General features: G+C 48.7%; 2 protein-coding genes across 4 annotated transcripts in view; one reads left to right on the forward strand and one right to left on the reverse strand.

The window, feature by feature from the left end:
* Positions 1 to 20656, reverse strand: part of LOC147029882 (profilin-3-like) — a 55377-nt gene extending 34721 nt beyond the window's left edge. For 2 of the 3 annotated variants that reach the window (XM_085873357.1, XM_085873353.1), the window contains exons 1-6: positions 20626 to 20656; positions 9387 to 9569; positions 6102 to 6236; positions 2867 to 3118; positions 830 to 980; positions 178 to 381 (exon numbers count right to left, since the gene is read on the reverse strand). In XM_085873357.1, coding sequence (XP_085729483.1) covers positions 178 to 381; positions 830 to 980; positions 2867 to 3118; positions 6102 to 6236; positions 9387 to 9569; positions 20626 to 20641 — 941 coding nt within the window. In that variant the 5' untranslated portion in view covers positions 20642 to 20656. Of the gene's footprint in view, positions 1 to 177; positions 382 to 829; positions 981 to 2866; positions 3119 to 6101; positions 6237 to 9386; positions 9570 to 14131; positions 14154 to 20625 lie in introns of those variants that run through there. The other variant, XM_085873354.1, reaches the window with a different exon arrangement.
* Positions 1 to 27060, forward strand: part of CFAP91 (cilia and flagella associated protein 91) — a 125410-nt gene that overhangs the window by 37496 nt on the left and 60854 nt on the right. The window lies entirely within an intron of this gene.

Below are 27060 nucleotides of genomic sequence, written 5' to 3' on the forward strand. Positions count from 1 at the left end.
TGGTGTTCACCTCAAAAAGGTGGAAATTCATCATCAGTTTGCCAGGCAATAACACTACATAGATTAGTTGTTTTCGCTGTTTATTTGTTGTGGTACTGCTGTTGCAGCTTATTTAAAAATCAGGTTTACAAGTCATGAGTGTGCGGAGGCAAAGACCATTGTGTGCAACATGCTCACAGTTGGTTCAAACTGGCGGCTCCCTTTGGCAGTTGGTTAAGATACAAGTGAAAGGTGATTCCAGAACGAAGGGTAAGCATCGGCTGCCTCAGAGACCCAGAAAGCCAAGGCTGAGGGGACAAGCCAGGCGGCATGAAAATGGATCCACCAGTGTGTTCACCAGACCATGGTTGTAGGCAAATCATGGCCTGGCGGTACAGGTACCTCAAGGAATAGGGAACAAGGTGTTCAGGGCAATTAAAATGAATAATGAATCAAACATAATGATATATCAGATTTCACTTACTTTACCACAGGTATCTGCCAAGCCTCCAGAGGTGAAGCAGATACGGCATTGTCGATGACATCATACTAATTGGACTTTAAATAGGGGGAGGAGAGAGAGAAAGAATGAATGAGGGAAAATAACAGTGAAAGAGAGAAGGAAAGAGTCTGTCTGTCTGTTTCACTGACACACACACACACACACACACACACACACACACACACACACACACACACACACCCACACACACACACACCCACACACACACACACACACACACACACACACACACACACACACACACACACACACACACACACACACACACACACACACACACACACACACAATGTCATTGAAACCACAAAGGCAGTGTGTGCAATAAACCTTAGAAAGGCCCTCCTGGCTATGATTTCGGCATGAGAGTCCAGCAACAGGTAACCAGCCGTCACATTCCCCCAGTTTGAGGATTCTTTAATGTTCTCTTGACAAACACCCTCTCCTGTACCCATTGAAACAACCTTGAAAGGCTCTCCAGCTGAAAAGAGTGAGATGACACTTGTAAAAACTACTCTTCCACAAATTATGCGAACACACCCAAAAAACAAAAATCAGCAAAACACCCCACCCCCCCCCAAAGCAGTGAAGCTGCTTAAATATTTGACTCTGTCCTTTCTTCCATCCATCTGCCCGTCAAAAATAATTAAATTTTTTTATTTTTTTATTTATTTTTTAATTAATTTTAATTGAGTAATTTTTTTTTTTTTTTTAATGAGTTCTAAAGTTTAATGAGTTTAATGAGGTAATTTTAATGAGTTCTAAAGGGTAGAAAAGGGTAATTCTAATTGAATGGATTCAAAGGGTAATTCTAAAGGGTTCCAAAGGTTAATGCTAATGAGTTCTAAAGGGTCAAATACAGTTACAAGTAAATATTTGGGTCACAATTCTGCTCGATTTGTCGTTGTACAGTCATGGACAAAAATATTGGCACCCTTGCACTTTTTTCAAATAACTCACAATTTCTCAAAAAATAAGTTGAAATTGACAAAAGTATTTGGTCTCCACAATTCTTCATTTCAGTGTTAATATGACAGAACCTTTGTTTTTTATTCAGAACTTAATATGTCCTTTTAAAGCAGAAAATAAAAAGAATTGGCAATGACAAAATTATTGACACCCTTGACTTAATCTTTGGTAGCACACAGCCTTTGGACAAAATAACTGCAGTCAAGCAGTTGAGTCAAGCAGTCAAAATAACTGAGACAGGTGGGAGGCAGGAGTGCCAGCCCAGAGGGGAGAGCAGTACTCCATCAGGCTGCGGACAAAAGCTTTGTACGTGGTCAGGAACTCAGGTGGGCAGAGGAAGGGCTTTGCACGATGGAGGATTCCCAGTCTTTGGAGGCCAGGTTGGAAATGTGGCTTTCCCAGGAAAGATCATGGCAGATAGTGAGACCCAGAAGCTTGTTGATAAAGTAGATGGGGGGGGGGGGGTCCAAACCAGTCCTTTTGGAGAGACACAGTGAGAGTGTGAGATTTGTCAGGATTGAAAGACATGTTCCACGTGTTGGACCAGTTTGTGATTTTATCCATATCTGCAGAGAATGAAGAAGCTGTGGCTTGCTGGTCTGAGGGATGACAGATGGTATGACAGAGGGTGGTCATCAGCAAAGAGATAAACAGGATTTTCCAGAGTCAGAGATCATTGATGAAAACCAGAAAAAGAACAGGGCCCAGAACGTTGCCTTGAGTAACTCCAGTGTGGACAGGAAGAGGGAATGAGAGAACTCCATTTAGGGCCACACAATGGTTGCTTTCACTGCAAACCAAAGAAATAAATCAGTGGACACCAAAAGATATTTTAAATTTCAAAAAATTTCTGGAAGAAATAGTGCATTATTTGAAAAAAGTGCAAGGGTGCCAATATTTTTGGCCACGACTTTACATGTAATCGATTGTTGCAACGGATTTTGGGACTGTTGTCGATGCTCCAGGGGGAATTCCAATTTGGGGTTTCCCAAATCTCATTCAATTTACGCACAAGGATACTCCCAACAACTATCAGCCCTGTGTTGGTTCAGTTTAAGCCTTATAGTGGTGTCGTATCAAGAACGATGGAGACCAAGTGTGACGGATATTAACGGGACATGTGACGAACGGTGGGACAAGAAATTATTTAGTCACAGATTTATCTTTTTTCCCCCTCCATAATGTAAGTGTTTTCATTTTGAAAAAAAAAGTGGAGGATTGTGTTTAAAAAGTTTAAAATGACATTCTCCATTGAGAATATAAACCCTCACAAGAAATCTGTAGAAACAGTTCCCCATGCCCAAAACATCCGATGATGACATGTAAGAAATTTCTCCTCCTAACAAATATTTGATGCTGCCACTTGGTTATTATCCCATACTGCTGTGCGAGACAAACGTTTCTTGACGAGGAACGCCGCAACATTCATCATATCGATGCGTCCATGAGGCAACTTTTCCACCAATGACACCAGGTGCTCCAACGACGTTGTGGTGATCACTTCTGCACGCATCAATTTCCGTTGCTGAGGGAGGTTGGAGCTTACGCCTTGCACTGGGGGCAAAAACCTCCTGTGCTGGTATTTATCAGCTTCCACAAACTGCATTGGCGAATGCGAGAGCTTTGGCAGACGAGAACTGGGTGAAGCGGCTGAGGGAAACAAGATGCTTAGGTGAGCTGCAGGGTAGCTTAAAGCCTTGTGAAACAGGTATTCATCGACTGAGGTAATTCAGCCAACTGTACCATTTGCTGACACCATGCTAAATGGTTTATTTCATTTGTACATGAAACATGTCAGCTCGTATGCCACAAGCAAACAAAAAAAGAATGACAAGAATAAGTAAACAACACGCGTGTGCGCACACATTACATTAACATTTAACCAGGCTCGGTGGTGTAATGGTGAGAGAGTTAGCTCTGAGTCTGGGAGGTCGGTAGTTCAAACCCCGAACGACGAGTCATACCAAAGACTTTAAAAAAGGTACTTGTTGATTCCTTGCTTGACATTCAGCATTTAAAAGGAAAAGAGCACATGCAATCCCCATAAGTTGACATCCATGAGGAGGAAATTCCTCCTTCGGAAATGCCCCGCTGAGTGCAGTGAGAAAGCAGGTGTCATTGTTGTGGTATCGCTGGTACCCAGAGTGCCCCAGGAAGAAACAGTATATTGTTGCGGATTCGCGCCCGCCAGCGTACGGGCGGCCACGTAACTCGAATCACGGCACGTCGCCCACCGGACGGACAATCCCGTCGTGACCCTCTCGGACTAACGCCGGGAACTAGTCACGGGTGGGCCTTTCGGCCTCACCACGATCGTGCCAATCGGCCCCCCGCGTGGGATAGGGTTGTTCGCCAAATTCGACCTACCTAAGTACCCACACGGAGGGTAGACCGGGCGATCGCACCTCGCCGCAGGTCGACTCCGGACAAGGGCCACTTAAGCGATCCGTTCCGTACTATCGGGATAACCGAGCAGTGTTATCGTCGGCCTCGACGGTTCCGATTAATTATCGGTCGTATTAAGCCCACCACCAACCCTTTACGTGAAGCAAGATGGAGATTCAATTAGAGAAAAGACGAAGCGAAACGGGAAAACAGTTCAACATGATGCACATTTATTCCGCGGCACACGGAAAGCACACATATACAGTTAAAGCAATTATGCACAAAAAGTAGATGTAACAAAAGAAACACAACAATGCAGATCTACAACTGACTACGCGTACACACGGCAACACTTACACAGTTTTACTTCACCAGACTGGTGCCACACACACACACGTTTACACAGAAACAAAAGAAAAGGGCCACCCTCAAAGACAAGGGGGCAGACGGGGCCTGTGGGCCAATATTTGCGCGGGACCTGAAAGAGCGGTCAGGTCCGCGAGACCGGGTGGACCCCACCCGTGTCTTTGTGATGAGCCGCAAATGTGGCAGCGCGGCAGTGCCCCGACTTCGTGCTCCTTCGCGCGTTTCGTTGGCACTGCTTGGAGTGGGGTGGGAATGGGGCCCCCTTTTCGCACTATCTCAGCGCGGGGGAAAAAGGGGGGGAGAATTGTTGATGCTCTGGGGAAAGAGGATAGCTGGCTTGCTTGGGTCCTGTGACTAGCGATTCCACCGCGACCTCATCGCCGACCGCCGTCTTCCTTGCCTCGGACCCGAACTCCTCGGTCTCTTCCCCAATTCTCCTCAGCCGACTGCAGCAAACCACCTGTACGCCCTCGCCTCCCGACTCCACTCCGCGCTCCAACCCGACTCTGCCCAAAACACTCTCCGCTCTTCTGAGGCCGACTCTGCCCAAACCGACTCTGCCGAGACCGACTCGACCCAAACCAACTCTGCCGCTGCCACACTCTGCTCTCCAAAACTGACTCTCCTCAGATTCGCCCCGCGCTCGGCGCTTTATACGCCGGCGGGAGAACCCATATGCAAATTTCTGGATCAGAACGGGCTCGGGGTGGAGCCACGCTCGCCCATTGGACGGAGAAAAAGGGGCGTGAACCTCCCCTGGTCCTAGAATTTGCATATCTCGATTCTACACCGACGCGCCTGGAGGAGGGGCCAAACCGCCCCGCGCTTGCTGATTGGACGGATCAGAAGTGGGCGTGTGGCATTCCTGATCCGAATTCTCCTCGGAAAGGCCGCATTTTGCACTCGCGGCTCGGCGCGCGTCCCGTACGAGCCCAGGACAGCCTGACGCTCGGTGCTCACAAGTGGTGCGGGAATGGCCGCAGGAGAGAGGTGAAGGTGGTGGAGGGTTTATGGTGGTGGTTTATGGCCATGGTGCCGTTTGGAATGGCGGTGATGCGATGTTTGCGGGAGCGAGTTGTGAAGGTAAAGATCGTGGCTGTTGGCGTTGTTGTTGTTGTTGTGAAGTGGCATTGTGGTTGGTGGTTGTTGTGTGATGGCGGTTGAGACGTGGTTGGTTCAAAATAAAGATAGAACAGAAAAACAGCTATCTCAAAGGGTCGCAGCCCGAATGAATCACATTTATTCCCTATAAACAACGAGTTTGGGGCTAACTACACATGTACTTACAGAGATATCTCACCTACGGGACCTGAATGGTGGTTTGCGAATTTCCACAACCGTAACAATATTGTGCAGGGGAACATGGCATGCAGTGCAATGTATTGATTGCTCTGCCTGAAAGCAGGTCCTCAGCTGCTAAATATTACTCCCCCCCCCATCCTCCCACTTCATCCTGTACAAAGAAAATTTCATTACATTTGCTCAAGTACAAAACAATGTCCCACAGACCAAATAAACACAGAAATAAGATTAGGGTACAGCATAAGTTAAGACATTTCCAAGCGAGCATACAGCTACATCCATTCACAAAGCTGTGCCAGAGAAGTGACAGACTGGGGGAGGCCCAATGGCTCAAAAGCAAGGCGTTGGCTGGCACATCATGACTGAAGAGCTCGAGATGTCAAACCTTATCTAGTCTGCATGATGGTAATTAACGTTACTAAAAAAAACAAATTGTGAAGGTGGCAGACAGGATAGTCCATGTTGGAAGTGGAAACTTGTACACAAAATGGCCTAATCATTGCTTGAAGAATAATGGCAATACAGTTTCACTACATACATAACATCCGGTGATGATGAAACAGCCGGCTCATGATCTTACCGTTGTCTTGCCCTCCAATAATTGCCAAGCGAGCGGCAGCCATCCGTGCTTCTTTCTTGTTCTTACCAATCCCGATGGCGAGAGAACGTTTATTAGCCTGCGCCTCCATGGTGAAACAGATGCCTTGGACAACGTCTGTGAGGTTTCAAATGCAAAGAACATCGCAACAGTGTACATTTGAAACTCCGAGATTGTACTCAGACGAGCTGCACAGTGGAAGGAAGTGGAAGTCAACAGAAATTCAACGGAGATCTTTGTTACTTTTGCAACGAAGTAAAAATTTAGATTTCAACTCATGTGCATGGAATTTGAAACGGACCCAAAAACGTTCATGTACGCACACGCCGTGTACATGTACACGACAAAAGAAAGTGAACTTTTCCCCAAAATTTACAAAGTTTATTCTATGCATCATCACATAGGTTCTTTGCTGATATACCTTGACAGTTCTGAAACACATTTGTGCCACAATTCACGTGTTCAATCCATATCCATGCTTATATAGACAGGGATCACAGCTTTACTGTGAAAGGTAAATTTTACTAAAGTGGGTCTTGTCAAATTTCAGAGAAAGTGAATGGAATAACGTCATATGCTTGTATGATCACTTGTTACACAGTTTGAGGGTCACCGTATGGACAAGGAAAACGGGTGTCATGTGATGTCAGTTGACAATGGCCCAAGATGAGCAAGTAGTCTGGCACATGGGCATAATGCAACATTGACTTTAGTCATACATGCTCTGGAGCGGTTGGGAAACCAACCTACTCTCGGGGGTCATCGGCAGAACCTGCGTGAAGAAAAGCAACATGAGCCTCCCCGCACCGCCAAATTACTCCCAAGTATCTCTCCCTGGATACTCCCTCCTCCAGAATGACAGACCTGAACCTCGTCCTGGTGGAGGAGTTGCTCTCTTCATCAAAGACTCTATTCCTCACTCTCCATGCACTTCCCTCATTCCCCCACATCCCCAGGAATACCTCTGGCTATGGATTCCCCTCCACTCCCACCTCATGTTTATACGTGTACTGTACCGTCCACCAAACAGTGATGACTCCATTTACACCTCACTGTCCGAAAACATGGATCAACTTCTTTCCTCTCATCCAAACTCTCTCTTCCTCATGAGTGGTGACTTCAATTGTCATCACACCAGTTGGCTGGGTGTTGGGACCTCTCTCACCTGCCATGGCACTTCAACAAAAGACTTTTTGCGACTCATTGGGACTGACTCAATCGGTCAACTTCTCGACCCGGATCTCAACCAACAGTACTTTATCTCTTCTGGATCTGATTTTGACAAATTTCCCTGAAAGTATCTGCCGTTCTTCCACCGCTCCAATCTGTTCTTCTGACCACATGCTTGTCAAAGTGGACATCTCTCTTGCTGTTATCAGATAACCACCTCAGCGCTGTCGATTCTTGCATTTCATTCATGCTTACTGACAGGGTCTCCAAGCAGCCATCAAACTTCTAGACTGGTCTCCCATTGCTACTTTCTCCAACATCAACTCTTCCTCAGAATTCTTTCAAAGAAACTTGCTCTCTCTCTTACACAGATTTATCCCCTCTTGTCTTCAGTTGTCCTACCCTTCATCCCACCCTTGGTTCACTGAAGTTTGTGGTGAGGCAGTTGTCCTACCTTGCCTCCCACGCATGGTTCACTGAAGTTTGTGGTGATGCAGTTGTCCTGAAACAACTTGCCTTTGCCTCATGGAAAGCAAACCCACCTGAGGGTAATCTCAGTTCCTTCCATAAAGCTCGGAACAAGTGTGTGTCTGCCATAAGGAGAGCCAGAAAACAATTTCTTTCTCATCTCAAGTCTGAACTTTCAAACCTGGCTCCCTCTTCCAAATCCAGGTGGCGTCGAATCAAATCTGTTTCTGTTGTATGCTCCCCCTCCATCCCCTCCCTTACCTCAAATGGCTACACTGCTGATACCGCACGTGAAAAGGCTAAATGCCTAAACTTGGTGCTTGGATTGAAATGTCATGTCCGAAACCCATCACTTTCTGTAGCCACCTTACACAGTCGCACCCAACTGTCCCTGGACTCGGTGTCCTTCGCTTCAGACAAAGTGGAGAGCTTGGTGTGAAACCTCAACTCTGATTCGCCAACCGGTCCAGACGGCATCAGCCCACGTGTCCTAAAAACCTGAAAATCTGCTCTTGCTCACCCTCTCTCTGTTATTTTCACCCTTCACTCATCTGCCATCTGCTTCTAAATCAGCAAACATTACCGCCCTGCATAAAAAAGGTGCAAAAACAGATCCCTACAGTTACAGACCAATCAGCCTTCTCCCAATCATCAGCAAGGTGATGGAATCCATTATCGCTTCAGAGATCAAATCCTTCCTCTTCTCCAATGGCTTGATTTCTGATCATCAATTTGGTTTCAGACCAGGGCACTCTACCCTGGATATGCTGCTTCTGGTGGTGGTGCTGCTCTCCCAACAATGGACGGAGGTACTCGATGCCAGTCATGAAATAAGAGCCATATCCCGAGACATATCACGTGCCTTCGATACGGTCTGGCACCCTGCCCTGCTCACCAAACTCTCTTCCGATGATATCCAAAGCCATCTCCACTCATGGCTCACAGACTTCCCCCTCCTATCGCAGCCAACATGTGGCCCTAGAGTTATTTCATCCCCTCTTCCTGTCCAGGCTGGAGTTCCTCAAGGTAGTGTTCTGGGCCCTGTTCTTTTTCTGGTTTTCATCAATGATCTCTCCGACTCTGGAAAATCCTCTTTATCTCTTTGCTGATTATTCCACCCTCTCTCGTACCATCTGTCATCCCTCACACCGGCAAGCAGCTGCTTCTTCGCTCTCTGCAGATCTGGGTAAAATCACAAACTGGGCCAACACGTGGAACATGTCTTCCAATCCTTTTGTCTCTATTCCCCACTGTTTTGTCCTTCCCACTCCCACCCCTCTTGTCTCATGCCACCCCCCCCCCGGCTCTGCGTTGTGTGTTAGCTCTCATACGAGCCTCGTCAATGTATCCAAAAAAAAATAAAAAATGACGTAACACTGTGACACACCAAATGCTTGAAACAACCATGAATGGGACATCCATGGTTTATCCTGCTTTTGTGATTATGTCATCACTACGAATCATACACCTCCATGCCGCGATGATAGTCAGCCAATGGTGGTTTAAGATTTTTGGGAATTCAAAAGGGGTCCGCTGTCACATTTAACCAAGGGCCTAAAACCATGAATTTTCAGTCACACAATACACATCCATAAAGATAACAACACCACTTATCTCCACTTTCATTACCTTCATTTTCAACCTCAATGAAAGATATCTCAAGACCAAAGCGCTGTCCAAGATGGTGCAAGGCAGACACGGGATGTATGACTCCAGTGGTGACACCCTGCACCAGTTCTGCAGGAATCTCGCCCAGCTCACTAAAGCCAGGCAGAGTCCGAGGAACCTTTTGAGAAGACGATTTCATTTTACCTGTAAGGATGAGACCATGGTTATTTTGAATCAAAGAAAAAAGTGAACTATTAACAAAACTATAAAATAGAATTTGATGCAAATGCAGCAATGCATATGCCTTTGCCCGCGTTAGATGTTACCCAATGTTCCGTATGATCTGAATTCAAGTCATATGAAAAATTAAAAGTCACATGAGAGAAAGTGCAAGAGAGAAAAGAGAGATAAGTTGAGGAAAGAAAACACAATATGCTTCAAACTCGAGTTATGATCTGAAAAATGGTTTGCAAAGGGCTCAAAACCTTTGACAAACTGAACCCAAAAATTGAATCAGTTCATCATAGTACAGTACATACTTGTACCAAGTTTGGTTAAAATCCTTTCAGCAGTTGACAAGTTCTTGCGGTCACGAAAATCTGCTGCACAGGCAAATACGTACGAATGTACATACATTCGCACAGTCCTGTAATCATTCCAGTCCCGAGACAATGAACCTTCTCCATGGTAGCTCTGTCCTTCCTCAGATGTGGTGACCAAAACTGAACACAATATTTGAGATGAGGTTTTACAAAACTCCTATGCAGTGTTAACAGTTAACACAACCTCTTCTGATTTCTAATACGACTGAAAACCATCTTTGCTTTACTTATCGATACCTGGCACTGTGCTGTCTGCTTATCGCCCCCCCCCCCTCCCCACATCGATGAACACCCCCAGATCATTCTTCTGAGTCACATGGTCCAATATTGCCCCTTGCATCATGTAATCCCTATTTTCATTATTCTTACCCATCTCTAGCACCTTACATTTATGTAAAACTACATCTGCCAATCTTTAGTCCAATCGATGAAAATAAAGACTTTTCTGAATCTTCTGACTATTCCCTTCCTGGAATTCTATTTTCTTACCTGTCCTTACTAATCACATTTAAATCATCAATTCCTTCCTCAATACCTTCCCCACCCTCCACTGATCAAATAAATCTTGAATTCCTTCCTCAGTTACCACTGCAAACCTTGCTGCACCCCTTTCCATTTAACATACGACCATCATTGTGGAAACACTCCCTTTGCCCTGAAATGATTCCTACTGCTTCTTAAATGTAAAACCTTCCTCCCTACACCATTCTCTCAGCCATTGGTTGACATCTATTGCTCTGCTCATAATTTCTATATCGTTTCCTCATCTTGGGAGAATCCCAGAAAACATGATCTCACAACCCTTTGCTTTCAGCCGCTTACCCAATATCCTGTATTTTTCAAAACCTCTGAGGAACCTTTCCCAACATCATTTGCTCCAAGGTGTACCACAACCAACTTCTTCCTGCCATGACCCGATACAATTTATCTATATACTACTAAAGCTCTCATCTTTGATGAATGTATGTATGTATGTATGTATGTATGTATGTAGTCAAAACGGTGCACGATAGCGCAAATATTTTAGGGCGACCTTCTTCACCGTTCTGCTGCGGTGTGCAGTATCAAGTTTCGTTCAACCCAGGCAACGAAAAAAATTCTTAAAAAATCAATTCCCCATTCAGTCAAGTACTCTTCGGGAGAATTTGATCAATGCAAACAACCTCAGCGGTATAGTTTGCTGGAGCTATCTTTTTTTTTCTTCTTGAAATGATTTGTTCAAAAATCTCAAACATTTAGTATCGACAAAGAACGATTTATTTTTAAGCATAAAATAAACAAACATCGTCATTTTGATCGAATACTTCCGTGTTCATAAATAAAACAAGAAGCGAATACTTCAATATCGCGAGGCTGGGGGCGCAGTTGTAAAATTTAAATGTAGACACGGTGAATTAGCATGCATGATGGGAAGAGTTGCGATGTTGGACAAATTTATATTTATATCCCTCAGATCAAAGGGACGTACGCTGCCTTAAGTGTGACAGAAGACACAGGACAGAATAGTCAATTATATAACAGTGCAATGTCGCCGCGCTATAAAAATTGTGTTGAGAAGATTACACAACGGGAACCCAACAGGTTCACGGGTCGTCTTGTATCTTTTTTCTTTTTTTTTTTACCCTTTAATTCAATGTCCCTAACTCCTGCTCTTTCAAAACTGCACAGCATTCCATCTCGACGATCCTGCAGAATGAAGAATCTACAGATGTAATTCTCATCATCCACAAAAACGTTTCCCATACCTCACTTCAACTAACTTCTATTGCTACACCTCCTCCCGCTGCACCGTCGCCACCACCGGCTGCACCGTCGCCACCACTTGCTGCACCGTCGCCCCCCCCCGCCTGCTGCAACATCGCCACCGCCTGCTACACCGTCGCCACCACTTGCTGCACCATCGCCCCCCGCCTGCTGCAAAATCGCCACCGCCTGCTGCACCGTCACCCACGCCTGCCCCCACCGGCTGCACTGTCGCCCCCGCCGGCTGCACAGTCGCCACCGCCTGCTGCACCCTCACCACCGCCTGCTGCACCGTCGCCCACGCCTGCCCCCACCGGCTGCACTGTCGCCCCCGCCGGCTGCACAGTCGCCACCGCCTGCTGCACCCTCACCACCACCTGCTGCACCGTTGCCCACGCCTGCCCCCACCGGCTGCACAGTCGCCACCGCCAGCTGCACCCTCACCACTGCCTGCCTCCACCATCGCCATCTGCACCATCGCCACTGCCTGCTGCACAGGCACCACCGCCTGCCCCCGCCGCCTGCCACGCTACCACCACCTGCCCCCGCTGCTCCGCCACCACTGCCACCTCCCTCACTGCCCCACCACCACAGCCTGCCCCCGCTGCCACGCCACCACCGCCTGCCCCCGCTGCCCCGCCACCACAGCCTTCCCCCGCTGTACCTCCATCACCACCTGCCCCCGCTGCTCCGCCACCACCACCTCCCCCGCTGCCCCACCACGACCTCCCCCGCTGCCCCACCACCACCTCCCCCGCTGCCCCACCACCACCTCCCCCGCTGCCCCACCACCACCGCCTGCCCCCGCTGCTCCGCCACCACCACCACCTCTCCCGCTGCCCCACCACCACCTCCCCCGCTGCCCCACCACCACCTCCCCCGCTGCCCCACCACCACCGCCTGCCCCCGCTGCTCCGCCACCACCACCCCCTCCCCCGCTGCCCCATCACCACCTGCCACGCCACCACCACCTGCCCCCGCCTCCACCGCTGCCACGCCACCACCGCCTGCCCCGTCACCACCGCCTGTCCCCGCTGCCACACCACCACCACCTGCCCCGTCACCACCGCCTGCCCCCGCTGTACCTCCATCACCACCGCCTGTCCCAGCTGTCACGCCACCACCACCTGCCCCGTCATTACCGCCTGCCCCCGCTGTACCTCCACCACTACCACCGCCCGGTGACGTACAAATATGCAAAACACAAAAGTATGACTTTCGAGGAACGCTGTACCGGTATCTCCATCACAGATCACCGACTCGGCACAGGGTTTCTAAAGCATACCCGATTCCTGAAATAATAACCAATTGGTAATTGCTTTAAAACGAGCAACGGGGGGTAAAGAAAAACGCGATTGCTTGTCCGGATGATCGGAAGCTGAGGGTTAAAAGTTCAAACACACTGTGTACTTACTTCCTGTTACATCAAGACGTCAAACGTTTCACTGTTCCTGTTGCATGTTTAGCCGAGAGCTGCCGAGCACGTCAAAGCTTTTTAAACCATGTCCGGTATTTAAAGGTTGTAAACACCTTTCTTCAATTCGTCGGTGATATACCGGGTTGTTTTGTTTTGTCATATCGATATACATACCGGTATTATCGATATATAAACCAGTGTATCAATATATCTCCAGCTTTAGTCAAACGTTAACGGATGTACGTACGGAAGGACACCGGGACACACTCGATGGGCTCATTTCGGAGAAATAACCTAAAAATAGAACGAACTGTCGAAGTTTACAAAATGGCGCCCACATGGGTCACGTGACCAGAAATCCCCTGGGTGTGTAACGTTGATCCTCCCCGAATATCGGGACTATAACCTCCTCCTCGAATATCGGGACTATAACCTCCTCCCCGAATATCGGGACTATAACCTCCTCCCCGAATATCGGGACTATAACCTCCTCCTCGAATATCGGGACTATAACCTCCTCTTCGAATATCGGGACTATAACCTCCTCCCCGAATATCGGGACTATAACCTCCTCCTCGAATATCGGGACTATAACCTCCTCTTCGAATATCGGGACTATAACCTCTCCCGACAAGGCACACATTTACCGTTTGAACGTTTCCCCTTTCTCCAACACAAACCGCCCACTCGTTCACCGGACCCGACGATCCCAAATTAGTTCACATACCCTCGAAGTTTTCCCCTTCTAAAATCCAACCTGACACCACTAATCCCAAACTTGGGGGATAAAATGAATCCGCGCAAATAAATTAATTCGATCACATCAAGTTAAAGCCAAAATATTCGTCTGTAACGCCGATGGATGTGACGAGTAAACGGTCGTCCATTTCGCACGATATCTTCGCCATCTTGAAAATAACGTTTGTCCACTTATCGTCAGGTAGATCCCGGTAACGTCGCTTTTCGTGCTCAGTATAAACACACACACAGATTAGTGTTCTTACCAAGTTAACTCCAAAAATGTCCCGGGCCTTCTTTCACATATACCTTTACATTTATATGATTGTTCGGACTAGTCTAAGGCCTCGGGCCTCAGGCCTTCCGAATGAAGTCCGTTACAGATGAGACGTGCAAAGCGAAAATTCTCCGGTTTCTCACACGCACAATCACAATGTGTGTGTATACAAGGATTAAAGAACAATTTATGAGAAAATGAACCCCCACGAATACAATTCTTTTTGTAACCAACCTTCACACAAGCACGTCTTCGTCTCGCTCTGAGGATTCTTCTTCTTCTTCTTCTTCTTCTTCTTCTTCTTCTTCTTCTTCTTCTTCTTCTTCTTCTTCTTCTTCTTCTTCTTCTTCTTTCTTTTTCTTTCTTTATCTTTCTTTTTCTTTCTTTTTCTTTCTTTTTCTTTCTTTTTCTTTCTTTTTCTTTCTTTTTTCTTTCTTTTTCTTTCTTTTTCTTTCTTTTTCTTTCTTTTTCTTTCTTTTTCTTTCTTTTTCTTTCTTTTTCTTTCTTTCTTTTTCTTCTTCTTTCTTTTTCTTCTTCGGCTTCTTTTTCGGCTTCTTTTTCGGCTTCTTCTTCTTCGTTTTGTTCTTTGGCTTCTTCTTCTTCGTCTAGGTTTAGGATTCTTCTTCTTTACATAGCTTCTTCTTCTTCTTCGTAAAGTTTTAAGCTTCTTCTTCTTCGATTTGGCTTCTTTTTTTTTGTGTTTACTGGCGTGATCAGAGCCACGCACCGAAACTCATCGACCACAGCCAAGTACAAAAAATAAAATAAAAAAATGCCAGGGACTTTATTCTGTTCGTCCCGTTTCCTTTAGATGAATTTTGAGACCGATTTGCAGGGTTGAGGATGCTCCTGTATCTCAATTGACAAAGCGTATCTGCTCCCCCAACCAGGGGATCCCCCCCAACTTTCGGACACAGTGGAAAAGACGCAATCTGGGTTCTCTGTAGTACTGAGGGCATTGAGTGAGAATGTGCTCCAGGTCTTCAGTAACCTGACGCTGCTTGCAGAACCCTGTCGGGTGACGCCCTATTCTTTGTAAATCGGCGTTTAGAGCGCAGTGTCTAAGTCTTAGCCTGTAGGTCCAGGGCCGGATTTAGGCATGGGCAAGCTGGGCAGTTGCCCAAGGGGCACCACAACCAGGGGGCCTCCACATATTTCATGAAAAAAAAATTGTAAGAAAAATGTATTTGTGAGTGCCTGAATGGTAGTTTGTAGTTAGTGGAACAGATATAAGATATTCATCTTATCTCATTCTCTATTTTATGCAGAAGTTCAGATTCTTTGTTCTTGAAAAATATACTTTATGGATGACTGTAAATATGTCTTGTCACCTTTTAGTATTCTAAGGTAGGGTGGGCCTCCACTACTGAAGGCTGCCCAGAGGCCACCACATGTCTAAATCCGGCCCTGCTGTAGAGGATTCCCTTGTCCCTTCGGGAGAGTCAAGGAAAGGAGACCGAGTACTCGACCGAAGGGTGTACCTCAAAGCACCATCTACTCTTGCTGCACCCACTGAGATTGCCATTTGTTTATGTCGACCCTAATTCGATTGGAGAGTTCTGATGGGCCCAGAGGGATTGGGGTTGCCTCATTGCCTCTAACGCCCACGTGTGCAGGGATCCAGCACAGGTCGACGAGCGTGCTCCTCCAAATGGCCATGACAAGAAGATGAAGCACCTCAAGAACCAGGTCGGGGACAATAAACCATCAATGAAAGAAGACAGGGGGGAGTTGGGTTGGACACCATTACAGCTCGGTTTTGAGGGTCGAGGGTGCATCGGCTTTTTCTCGTATTCTGTATTCTATTGGAAGCTGTACTCGTGAATAAATGTCTTGTGCCAATTGTGGTGGTGACCACAGTACAGCCTTCAGAGGATGTCCTGAGTTCCGGAGAGATACCCAGATCCAACAGGTGAAGACGAGGGGGGAAATTGTTGAACACTGAGGCTGTCCGGATGGTCCCCAAAATTGGGAAAACTACAACTCCAGTAAAAACAGGTTGAGAGCACGTCCAAAGCTGAGGGCCCGGTTAACGTCCTCACCAGATCGGTGGGAGTCCAGACTGAGATGAAAGACAGAATGTCAAACCGAGAGAGCAACCACCGACGTGGTCACGAACTCTATGAAAGAGGGATTGATTCGTGGGATTCATCACTGAAGTCGTCAATTGTACAGCTCAAGCAGGGAGCAGATCCGAAAAAAATCCATATCATCTCCGCTGCAACCTTCATACATCCTTCTATTCTTTACTTCCATTTTATCAATATATTTTCGGTTTTTGGGTGTAACCTTGAGTTCGGAAAGGAGAAGAATCAGAAGAAGAAGAAGAAGAAGAAGAAGAAGAAGAAGAAGAAGAAGAAGAAGAAGAAGAAGAAGAAGAAGGTCCTGCCTCCATCCAGACTATAGGGACTCCAACGCTTTCAGACCAGAGAGTGAAGCGAGAAAACAACTGCGCTCAGGGATACATGGTCGGGGTACATAAGGGGTACGTGGTCGGGAAGGAGTTCAGGTACATTGAGGGGTGAAAAGCTTTCATGAGGAAACACCTCAGGTTCAAATGCAGGTGGTGTTGGTACAGCAGTGGGTGACAAAAGCACTTGAGCGGTTCAATGTTTGGCTCCCCATGACATAACCTGAGTTGGTGAACATGTTTACGTATACATCTACCATCACACAACTTCACAAGAAACATCATTTCACCAATGTTATCGATAATGATGCCGGATAACCACTTATGGTTCCTTACCTGGGCAGTAAACCAATGAATAGGCATAACTGGCAAGGGTCAACGCTCAACGTTGTACACGACCTGATGATGTGGCAGAATGGCTCTGGTTTCTCACAGACCTAACAATGGTTGTGTTCAGTCTCAAGGGTAATATGTCTTCCAAAGACATATTGGTGCATCTTTAAGGTGCCCGAAACGCACACGAACGCCTATTGTTCGACTTGAGTAGAGCAACATTCAGTGTCAGATAGGGTTTGTGATGCATACACAACAGGCTGGAGATTGCCGGTTCCATTTGTTTGCAACAACGCACATCCAATGCCATATGAGGAGCTATCACAACTGAGAATAAGTTCCTTGCATGGTTTTAGCGGCCTTGAACGCTCTTGTTTGGGCAGCTTCCCATTTCCAGACAATGCCTTTCCTGAGGAGAAGATGCAGATGCTCGATGCTTGTCCTTAGTTGATGCAGGAAATTACTAAAGGAGGTCATCATACCCAGGAATGCACGAAGTTCTGAAATGTTTTGTGGCATTGGTGCATTCGCAATTGCTTCAACTTTGCTCGGAGAGGGCAAAATGCCTTGACAGGAGATTTGATGACCCAGGTATTCAACTCATGCCTTAGGCATAACCCAGCTTGTAACAGCTGATTGAGGACTTTGTTTAGGTTCTCGAGGTGTTCATGTTGTGACTTGCCAGTCACTAATATGTTGTCCTGAAATACGACTGTCTTTGATACAGTTTTTAATAATGTCTTCATCTTGCGTTGGAAGATTGGTGCAGCAGAGTGTATGCCAAATGGGCATCTGCTGTACATGTGGAGTCCTCGATGAGTGTTGATACATATACTGTATAGAGCTTGGAATCATCATCCAGTTCCATTTGAGAATAGGCATTCGTCAAGTCAAGCTTCGTGAATGTCTGGCCACCCATTAGAGTGGTGAACAGATCCTCTGCTTTGCGCAAAGGGTAGCCATCCAGCTTTGAATAGCGGTTGATCATTGTTTTGTACTCCCCACAAATGCGCACTCTTCCATCTGCTTTGATAATTGGAACGATAGGTGCTGCCCAGTCGGAGTACTCGACTGGTGAGATGATGCCCTCACTCTGCAGGTGGTCAAGCTCACATTTGATCATTGATCGCATCATGTAGGGCACAGGTCTAGCCTTCATGAACAATGGCTGAGCATCTGCAGAAACATAAATCCTCACTTTAGGCCCTGCAAAGGTGCCAACACCATCGCTGAACAAGCTCGGGTACGTATTGAGCACGGTATCGTATCCAGCATCAGAGTTGGAAACTGTTTACGTCATTCCAATTAAGTCTGATTATTCGTAACCAATCTCGGCCTTAGAGGGTTGGTCCTTCTCCACGCACTATCTGAAGTGGTAGGACATGAGTGCTGTTTCCATATCCTCCAGTTACGTTAGCTGAGCCAACTACAGGAACCACCTCATTGGTGTATGTTCTCAAGTCAATAGATGCGGGCCGGAGTGCAGGAGCCTTTCTCGGAGGGTAGATGGAGGTGAACTTGCTCTCGTTCATAATTGATTTGGAAGGGCCAGTATCAACTTCCATCCTCACCGGGATCTTATCGATTGTTACATCAACTATAATTGGAGCATCGGAGCTCGTTGTTCCAACAGAGAAAACCTCATAAAGTTCCTCACTTGACTCTCGGCTGTGCTCTGTGACCTATGGTCCGCTGCATCAGTGTTCACCACAATGTGATAAGCAGGAGACAAGTTCTTCGACTTGGATCAAGAACAACGACACTTCAAGTGTCCCGCTTTCCACAGTTGTCACAGGTATAATTCCTGTACTGACAATGGAACCACAACACCAACAAGTTTCCCCAACCTTCCGGGTAGATTCAGAAATGTCAGGAGGTGTAGGTGAATTTGGTGGCTTGACAAAACAGTTTTGCTTGTAGCCAAAGGTTACCTCGTTAACTGATGGGTCCTGCTGGATAACTTTTGACTTGTTAGAGATCACATGCAGGCTTTCGGTAGTTTGCATACACTCAGTGGCTACTTCCATGACTTTAGCCAAATTGGGGTCAGATTCAGGAAGGAGTTTCCGCAGAGTTGAGTCGTCATTGATGCCGATTATAAAGAAATCACGTAAAATCTCTTCGAGTTTATCTATAAACTCAGAATGTTCGGCAAGTCGGCGAAAATCAGCCACGAACTCAGATGCTGACTGACCATCTTGACGATGGTGGGTATAAAATCCATATCTCGAGACGATATTACTAGATTTAGGGTGATAATATCTTTTCACGAGATTGACGAGCTCTTCATACGACTTGTCAGAAGGTTTGGCTGGGGCAAGATCTTTGATGAGGCTGTACGTTGGGGCGCCGCATACGGTCAGTAATACAGCTCGCCGCCTTTCAGCGTCCTCATCGGTGTCCATTTTGTTTGCCACAAAGTACTGCTTTAGACAATCGGTGTAGGTTTCCCAATCACCCACCACTGCGTATTCTTGCAATATGACGATGCACGAAGACATCCTCGTCGCCACTGGAATGTACTCAATAGACAGGGACGAAGAATCTGAAGTGGGAACAACAGGTATATTCCCGGTGTAACAGCCCAAGATATACCCCCTGCCCAAACTGTACCTGGGATTAAAGTGAGCGAGCCTGTTTTATACCCCGGGTATATTCTGGGCTAGTCCAGTTTATTCCCCGGGGTATTATTTAGGCTAGGCTATTTCATACCCCCAAGGCCAGATGATACCCCCACACTCAGACACAAAATATTCAAGGATACAGTATGAAGTTTTTGATTTTATTTCACACGCTGATGACACAACCTTCTCCACCACAATACACATTTTTAATCGCTTGAATGCCGTTGCAAACGAATCAAGTGCAGACTACAATGAATCATGAGCTGAATAAAATATATTATATGATTGGCTTGGCACAAATAAGCTATCCCTGAATTTATCAAAAAGGAAACACATGTTATTGCAACACGATTCACCAACTTTTAAAACTTGGTGAATCTCCAATACAGCCAACAAACTGCTTCAATCTTCTTGGCATCCTGATTGACAAGAATCTGACATTTAGATCTCAAACTTAAAAACTCTTCTAAGTGAAATTTCGGAAACTATCGGGATTCTAAATGAATTGAAACATGATTTGCCACAACATGCTCTAATTACTTCATGCAATGCATTACTTTTGCCTCAATTTAATTATGGTATTTTAGTGTGGGGTTTTCCACATCCAAAAGTTATTTACTCTTCAAAAGAAAGCCATTTGTATTGTCTCAAACCAAAAATATTATGCTCACACAGACCCAATTTTAAAAAAGCAAAATATTCTCAAAGTTCAAGATCTTTTTCAAGAATTAATGATGCCATGGTTCTCCTCTGATCCTGTGAGTATATAACTGTTGGATCGGAAGTAGCAGTTGCCATCGCCTTTAGTCTTGTACGTTCGTCTAGGCTGTGATAGTTCAGAGGGTCGGCCAATGTATTGTTGTGGTTACCAAATTCGCAAACCACCATTCAGGTCCCTTAGGTGAGGTATCTCGGTAAGTGCATGTGTAGTTAGGCCCAAACCCGTTGTCTCGTGGGAATACATGTCATTTATGCGAGCTGCGACTCTTCAGGATAGCCGCTTTTCTTTTACTATCTTTATTTTGGACCAACCGCCATGATTACCACCACAACCACAACATCAACCACCAACCACAACGCCGCTTCACCACAACCGCCACGACCTTCCCGTCACACCTCGCAACCGTAGCATCGCCACCGTTCTTGCCCCGCTGTGGGTACCGGTGTTGGATTCGTGCAGAGCGCGCGTCGAACAGCGTGTACAAAATCACGGATTTTGTGCTTCAAAAACGGATCAAAAACGACACACGCCCACTTTTTGCCGTCCAATCGGTGAGCGAGGGGCGATTTGGCCCCGCCTCCAGAACGATCGATATATGCAAATTTGTGGATCAAAAAGCCTTCACGCCCACTTTTTCTCGGGCCAATGGGGAGCGAGGTGAAAGGTCAAAGGGAGGGGGTCAAAGGCGAAGCTACGGGGGGGATAAAAGGACCGTGTTCGTCAGTCACGAGAACGAGAACGAGAACGAGAACGAGAACGAGAACGAGAACGAGAACGAGAACGAGAACGAGAACGAGAACGAGAACGAGAACGAGAACGAGAACGAGAACGAGAACGAGAACGAGAACGAGAACGAGAACGAGAACGAGAACGAGTCGGAACGGAGGGAAGAAGTGTGGAAGTCTGGAGCCGAAGCCTGCAGTAGCTGGAGAAGCTGAAGAGAGTCGAACGAGGAGAGCCCAAAGAAGAGTCCAGGGTGGAGAGTCCAGAGGCGGAGAGGCGGCAGCGGCGAAGGCAGACGAGGGGGTGCTCGCGACGGTGCCGGGAGCTGCACGCCCGAGGGAGGCCGACAGCGCGACCTGGCCGAGGTGGAGACGCACACCAGGGATAATAAAGATCCTCGAAACCCCGAGCATCAGCAACCCCCTCCTGTTTCCCCCCGCGCTGAGATAGTGCGACCAAGGGGGCCCCTTTTCCCACCCCCTGCCTGACACTGTCCATGAGGCCCGCGGGTTGCGGCGCCATCGCCGCTCCGCGTCTCATCACCAGACGGGTAGGCGCGACCCGGTCTCGGCCTCAGGCCCGCCTCATTCTTGAGGGTATTTCTTTTCCTTGGTTTTGGGTATGTGTTGTCGGCGCCGTCTGTGAAGTAGAATTGTATAAGTGTTGCCGTGTGCTCGGTAGTCGGTATTAGCTCTGCACTGTGTTTTCACTTTTATATTTGCTTTTTGTGTAAATGGAATTGTGTTTTCTTTTTTTTGTGTGCATTTGGTGGAATTGTATTTGTGTGCTTCCCGTGTGCCGCGAATAAATGTGCTTTATTGTTGAACTGTTCTGCCGCTTCGCTTCGTCTTTTCCCCCATTGAACCCTCATCTTGCTTCACGTAAAGGGTTGGTAGTGGGCTGAGTACGCCCGATAATTAATCGAACCGTCGAGGTCGACGATAACACCGCTCGGTTATTCTGATAGTACGGAACGGGTCGCTTAAGTGGCCCGTGTCCGAAGTCGACCTGCGGCGAGGTGCGATCGCCCGGTCTACCCTCCGCGTGGGTACTTAGGTAGGTCGAATTTGGCGAGCAACCCTATCCCACGCGGGGGCTGATTGGCTCGATCGTGGTGAGACCGAAAGGTCCACCCGTGACTGGTTCCCGGCGTTAGTCCGAGAGGGTCACGACTGGATTGTCCGTCCGGTGGGCGACGTGCCGCGATTCGAGTTACGTGGCCGTTCGCACGCCGGCGGGCGCGGAAGACCGCAACACTGGTGTCAGGTCGTGCGATATAAATTCATCGCCCTCCTCGCGGCACTGGTATTGGAGAGCGGGACAACAGGCTCTCCTGTCTCCAGCGAAATTCACGGGAATCGGTCCAGGGGTGAGAGAAGCGACCCCCGATTCCCTCCAAATTACGAGCGAGCAAATTAACCCTTCACGAGAAGCAAGATGGCGTCTCAAGGCGAGCGGGAGCCGGGGGCATTAGAAATGTATATGTGTAATAATGTAGAGTCCATGGCCCAGGATGGAATCCCCGAGCAGGAAATGTTGATTGTGCAGGAACACGGACTCGCCCAACTGAACCCAGGGCCCGAGGTGGGTGCGGCAGCGGCCGCGGTGTATGACACCTCCCCCCCCCTCTCCACCAAGACCCTTCCCCAACCCCTGCCGAAACGGCTCACTTGAGTGCATCCGACATGGCCCAGCTATTCACCATGCTGGCACAAATGAATGCGGCAATGACAAATGAAATAAAAAACGAAATGAAAGACATGAACAAACAAATAAACGAAAAGATGGATACATTCACAAACGAAATAAAACGCATGAAAACTAAAATGGAAACAAACATGAAGGAAGAAACGAGAAAGCTACGGGGTGAGACGCAGAACATGGGCCGATGCCTGCAGGCGGGCATGAAGGTCGTGAGCAGGGAACTTAAAATGGCGACTCCACGTGTCGGAACAAACGAGCTGGAAGGGGGTGCAACGGCTGACAGGCCCGCGGTGGAGGCGGGTAAGAAAATAATTCGGGAGACAAGAGACGAGGTGAAAGTAATTGGGAGGGAGAGAAAAGAACAATTAATACGGAAAGCAAGGATGAGGTACGCGGAGATCGTGAAAGAGCAAGGAGTGAAAAACAGGGAAGGACGGGAGCGACTTAAAGAGAAAGCAAGGTTGACCTACATAAAGATAAGGGAAAGACGCCAGAAAGAAGCAGAGACCAATAAACACGATGAAGACGGGGTAAGTGACGCGCACACACACACGGAGGTAGTGGAGGACAATGGGGGTGAGCTCGAGGAGCGTGTGGGGACCCGGTGCGAGCAGCTGGATGACCTCCTCCAGGAACAAGGGGAGGGAGTATGCCCCCTTGAGGCGAGTCACGACCAGGTGAGTTCGGTCGTGCTTTGCGAGGTTGAGGGGACGGGTGCTGTGAACGAGTGCACGGAGAGCTTGGGGGGTATAGAGGCCCCGGAGACCCTTGTGGGGACACAAATCCCCAGTGTGGTTGTCCCTGTGTGTGTGGTGCAAGGTGTGAGTGCGTCCCCGTGTGTGGAAGCGACCCCGTGTGTGAGTGGGGTGGTGGCGATGGTGTCGGAGTACGTGCTTCCCAGCCCCGCGTGTGTGGGTGAGGAACCGTGTGTGAGTGAGGCACGGAGTATGGATGAGGAACCACAGGTTAGTGCCCCCGCGTGTGTGGGTGAGGCACCGTGTGTGGAAGAGACCGCGTGTTTGAGTGTCGCCGTGTGTATGAGTGAGGTACCGCGGGTGAGTGCCCCGCGTGTGTGAGTGAGGCACGGAGTGTGGATGAGGCACAGCGGTTGAGTTCCCCCGCGTGTATGAGTGAGGCACGGTGTGTGGATGAGGCACCGCGGGTGAGTGCCCCCGCGTGCGTGGATGAGGCACGGAGTGCGAGTGAGGCACCGCGGGTGAGTGCCCCCGCACGCGTGAGTGAACGGCCGTGCGCAAGGTCGCTGTGTGCAAGGGAGACCGTGTGTGTGAGAGAGCGGTATGTGAGGGAGATGTCGGTTGGCATGCGGGAGCACGCAGCCGCGTCTCCCGGTGTGAGTTTAATGGTGTGGACTGTGCGCGTCGTAACACGCAGGTATGCGTGTGTGGAATGGCGACGACGGCGACATGTAAAGAAAGAAAGCCGAGTAGCGGCTGTAGCTATTTCGGAGACCGTGCCGGGTTCACCCAGCAGTGAGCACGCGGTCCGTGCTGTGCAACGCACGAGACCACCACGTGCTCGCTTGCGAGAGTGAAGTCCCGGTCCGGAAACGCACGCGGTGGATTTGCCGATCCTGCGGACGGACAAAGTTTAGGCAGGTAAATGGATTTGGACCGGACGGGTTCTCCACGCGATCGTGTGTGTTCAGCTCCAACGGGCAAAGCACATGTGTTCGCGTGGGGAACCCCTCGAGACGTGGGGCTTGTGTTTTTTTATGCGCATGGTGACGTCATGGCTGCACGTGTGGTTGGAATCCGGCAGGAGGGGTGGGGTATCTCTGCCGGATGGTACCGTCCAAGGAGGGACGAGGAACACGTGCAGCTGCATGACGTCACGGGCAAGTGCAAGAGTTGCCGCGCAGGTGCTGGGCATGAAAAAAAAAAAAAAAAGGGAAAAACAAGCCTCACTTTCGGGTGCACAGGATTCCTGGGCAAAGGGTGGAAGACCCCCTTGCCCTGGGCACAGGATGGAAACTAGTTAGGGGGAAGGGTTAGCTTAGCTAGACCGACTTCATGGGGCAGGGGTAAGTCCTCATGGAGTCCGTGGAATGGATTAGGTAGAGGGATTGTAGCCAGATTTAGGTTGGGAAATAAAATGATTGATTTGGAGACAGAGACAGACTGGTGAATGTGTAGTGGGGACGTAGCTTAGCTACGTAGGTTAAAAGGAACTTGCTATAGTGTAAGGGACGACGTGGGAGCACGAGTTAGTTAGGGGATGTAGTTAGAAGGATGGCAGAGTTCAGCGGTGTGTGTGTTGAGAGGTGAGTACATGTTGAGTGAGTGAGGCCAGCGGGTCTGTGTGTGTGGAGTGAATGGGGAATGCATGGTGCGATGAGTGATTGGGGGGAGGAGTGACTCCCGCCCAAGGGACCCCGGGGTCAGTGTAGAGTGAGTTAGCTGGGTTAGTCAAATTGAAAAATGGAGGTCGTTTTGTTGTTGGTGGGAAAGTAGGCTCGAGACCCATTTGGAGGGGTGCAGGAGCCCTGTTGACGGGCTTGGGAGCGTGGCTGCGAAAGGTGAGTATCGCTGAGTGGGTACCCCGGGCACCAGGCTAGTCGGCCGCGGTAGGCCATGGGCCCATGGGGGGCCGGGATAGAGTAGTGGGCACGGGTGCGCCTGCTTGGTGCGGGGGCCCGGGGCGCCATTAGCCGCGTGGGCAGTGTTGTGGGCACGGGTGACCCTCGGAAAGGGGCCCGGGAGGCCGGCCTGCCACGTGTGCGTTTCAGGGGAGGTGCCATGGGGGGCACTCCCCGGTGTTAGGGAGCTGGTAGGCTCGGAGGCAGTGTAGTGCCCGGGGGTGCCATAGCGGGAGATTCGGCAGAGGGTCGTGCCTGCCAAAGGGAGCCACGTGTCTCAGCCATGAGACCGTGTGAGGGCACGGAGAGAAAATTGGGGGGCGAGGCCCGAAATTGTGAGGACACCAACACAGGCGACGGGAATCTGGGTTGTTAGAACCAATAGTTTAAGCGAGAGGCGCTTGTTGAAAGCCCCGGGGTAGTTTAACAGTTAAATGGTTAGGGTAGATTAGGAGATGTATCCCTCCGCACCATCCATCCCCTCGCTGTCGTTGTGGGCCGCTGGACCCACTTTGGTTATAGATCGCCGAACTCTGGGGAGGCCATTCTGAGGCTTCGTTGGGCCTCGACACAGGACGTTAGCTCTCCCTTGTTCCCCTCCAGGAAGGGAACGTAGGGGTTGGGAGTAGGTTAGGTGACAGGATAGGTTAGCCGAACAAGGACGATAAAGGGGGTTAGGGGACGATTTATAGTGGGGAAGTAAAAATAAAAAAAAAATAATAAGTTGGGGCTAAATTGGGGTTTGACAAATTAAGGGAGTGGGTATGTACAGTGACAGGCAAAGGCGATAGGTGGGAGGGAGACAGGTAGGTAGGTCCGAGCCCGCCTTCCAAGTGGCCAGCACCACCGCACTCCCTCCACCAACTTCCACTGACGGCAAAAGCTGGCCAGCTTCATCTGCTGGCTGTGTGCTGCAAGGCCTGTGCCGGCCGGATCATCTGCAGCTGTGGTACTTCAAGGCCTGTGCTGGCCAGTTCATCTGCGGGCTGTGTTTGCCTGCAGCGGCCTTATTCTGCGGGCTGAGTTTGCCTGCTGCCTTTGCCATGCCATGCCCACTGCCCATGTTCACCGCCCCGTTCAATTTTTGCTTTGCCCCCCCTGTTTATTTCCATGTGCGCCAGGATCCGCAAGGCAACAGTTTGCAAGCTGCAAGAACTGCCCTGTTGGCAGCAACAACACGGGCATGCAGTGGCGGCCTGTGCACCGTGTTTGCGTCCATCCATTCATCCATCCATTCATCCATCCATTCGTTGTGCTCATTGCGTGTGCCACTTGAGCTGGCACGGAGACTACGTTTGTGCAGCCCATGCACCGTTGTGGTTCACTGAGTTCGATTCAAACCATCCATCCATCCATTCGTTGTGCTCATTGCGTGTGCCACTTGAGCTGGCACGGAGACTGCGTTGTGCAGCCCATGCACCGTTGTGGTTCACTGCGTTCAGTTCAAAAGGGAAGGCCTTGGACTGCGTGTGAGCAGCCAGCCACGTTCCCTGTCACCTGCATTGTTTGAGCCAGAGACTGCATGCGGGCAGCCTGGCTCCCTGCTAACTGCTTTGTTTTTGCAGAGTTCAATGATCCTGGGCCATGGTTTAGTGTAAAATTTGTAAGTTAAGGTTAAGATGTACTGTAAATATGAGTGCGCCCCCGGCATGTCTGTCTAGCGCCGGCAATTTTATTTAAGTCGTCCGTGTGAGTGAGTTTGTTTAGATAGTTACGCAGCCCTCAGGTTATTTATTTTGGGGACACGAATACCATGAATGTCGCACTCAGGGATCCGTAGGTAAAATGTACTAGGGGAAAACTACAC

This window comes from Eptatretus burgeri, chromosome 3 (genome assembly GCF_056783735.1).
Source record: "Eptatretus burgeri isolate ZD-2024b chromosome 3, Ebu_testis_v1, whole genome shotgun sequence".
NCBI lineage: Eukaryota > Metazoa > Chordata > Myxini > Myxiniformes > Myxinidae > Eptatretus > Eptatretus burgeri.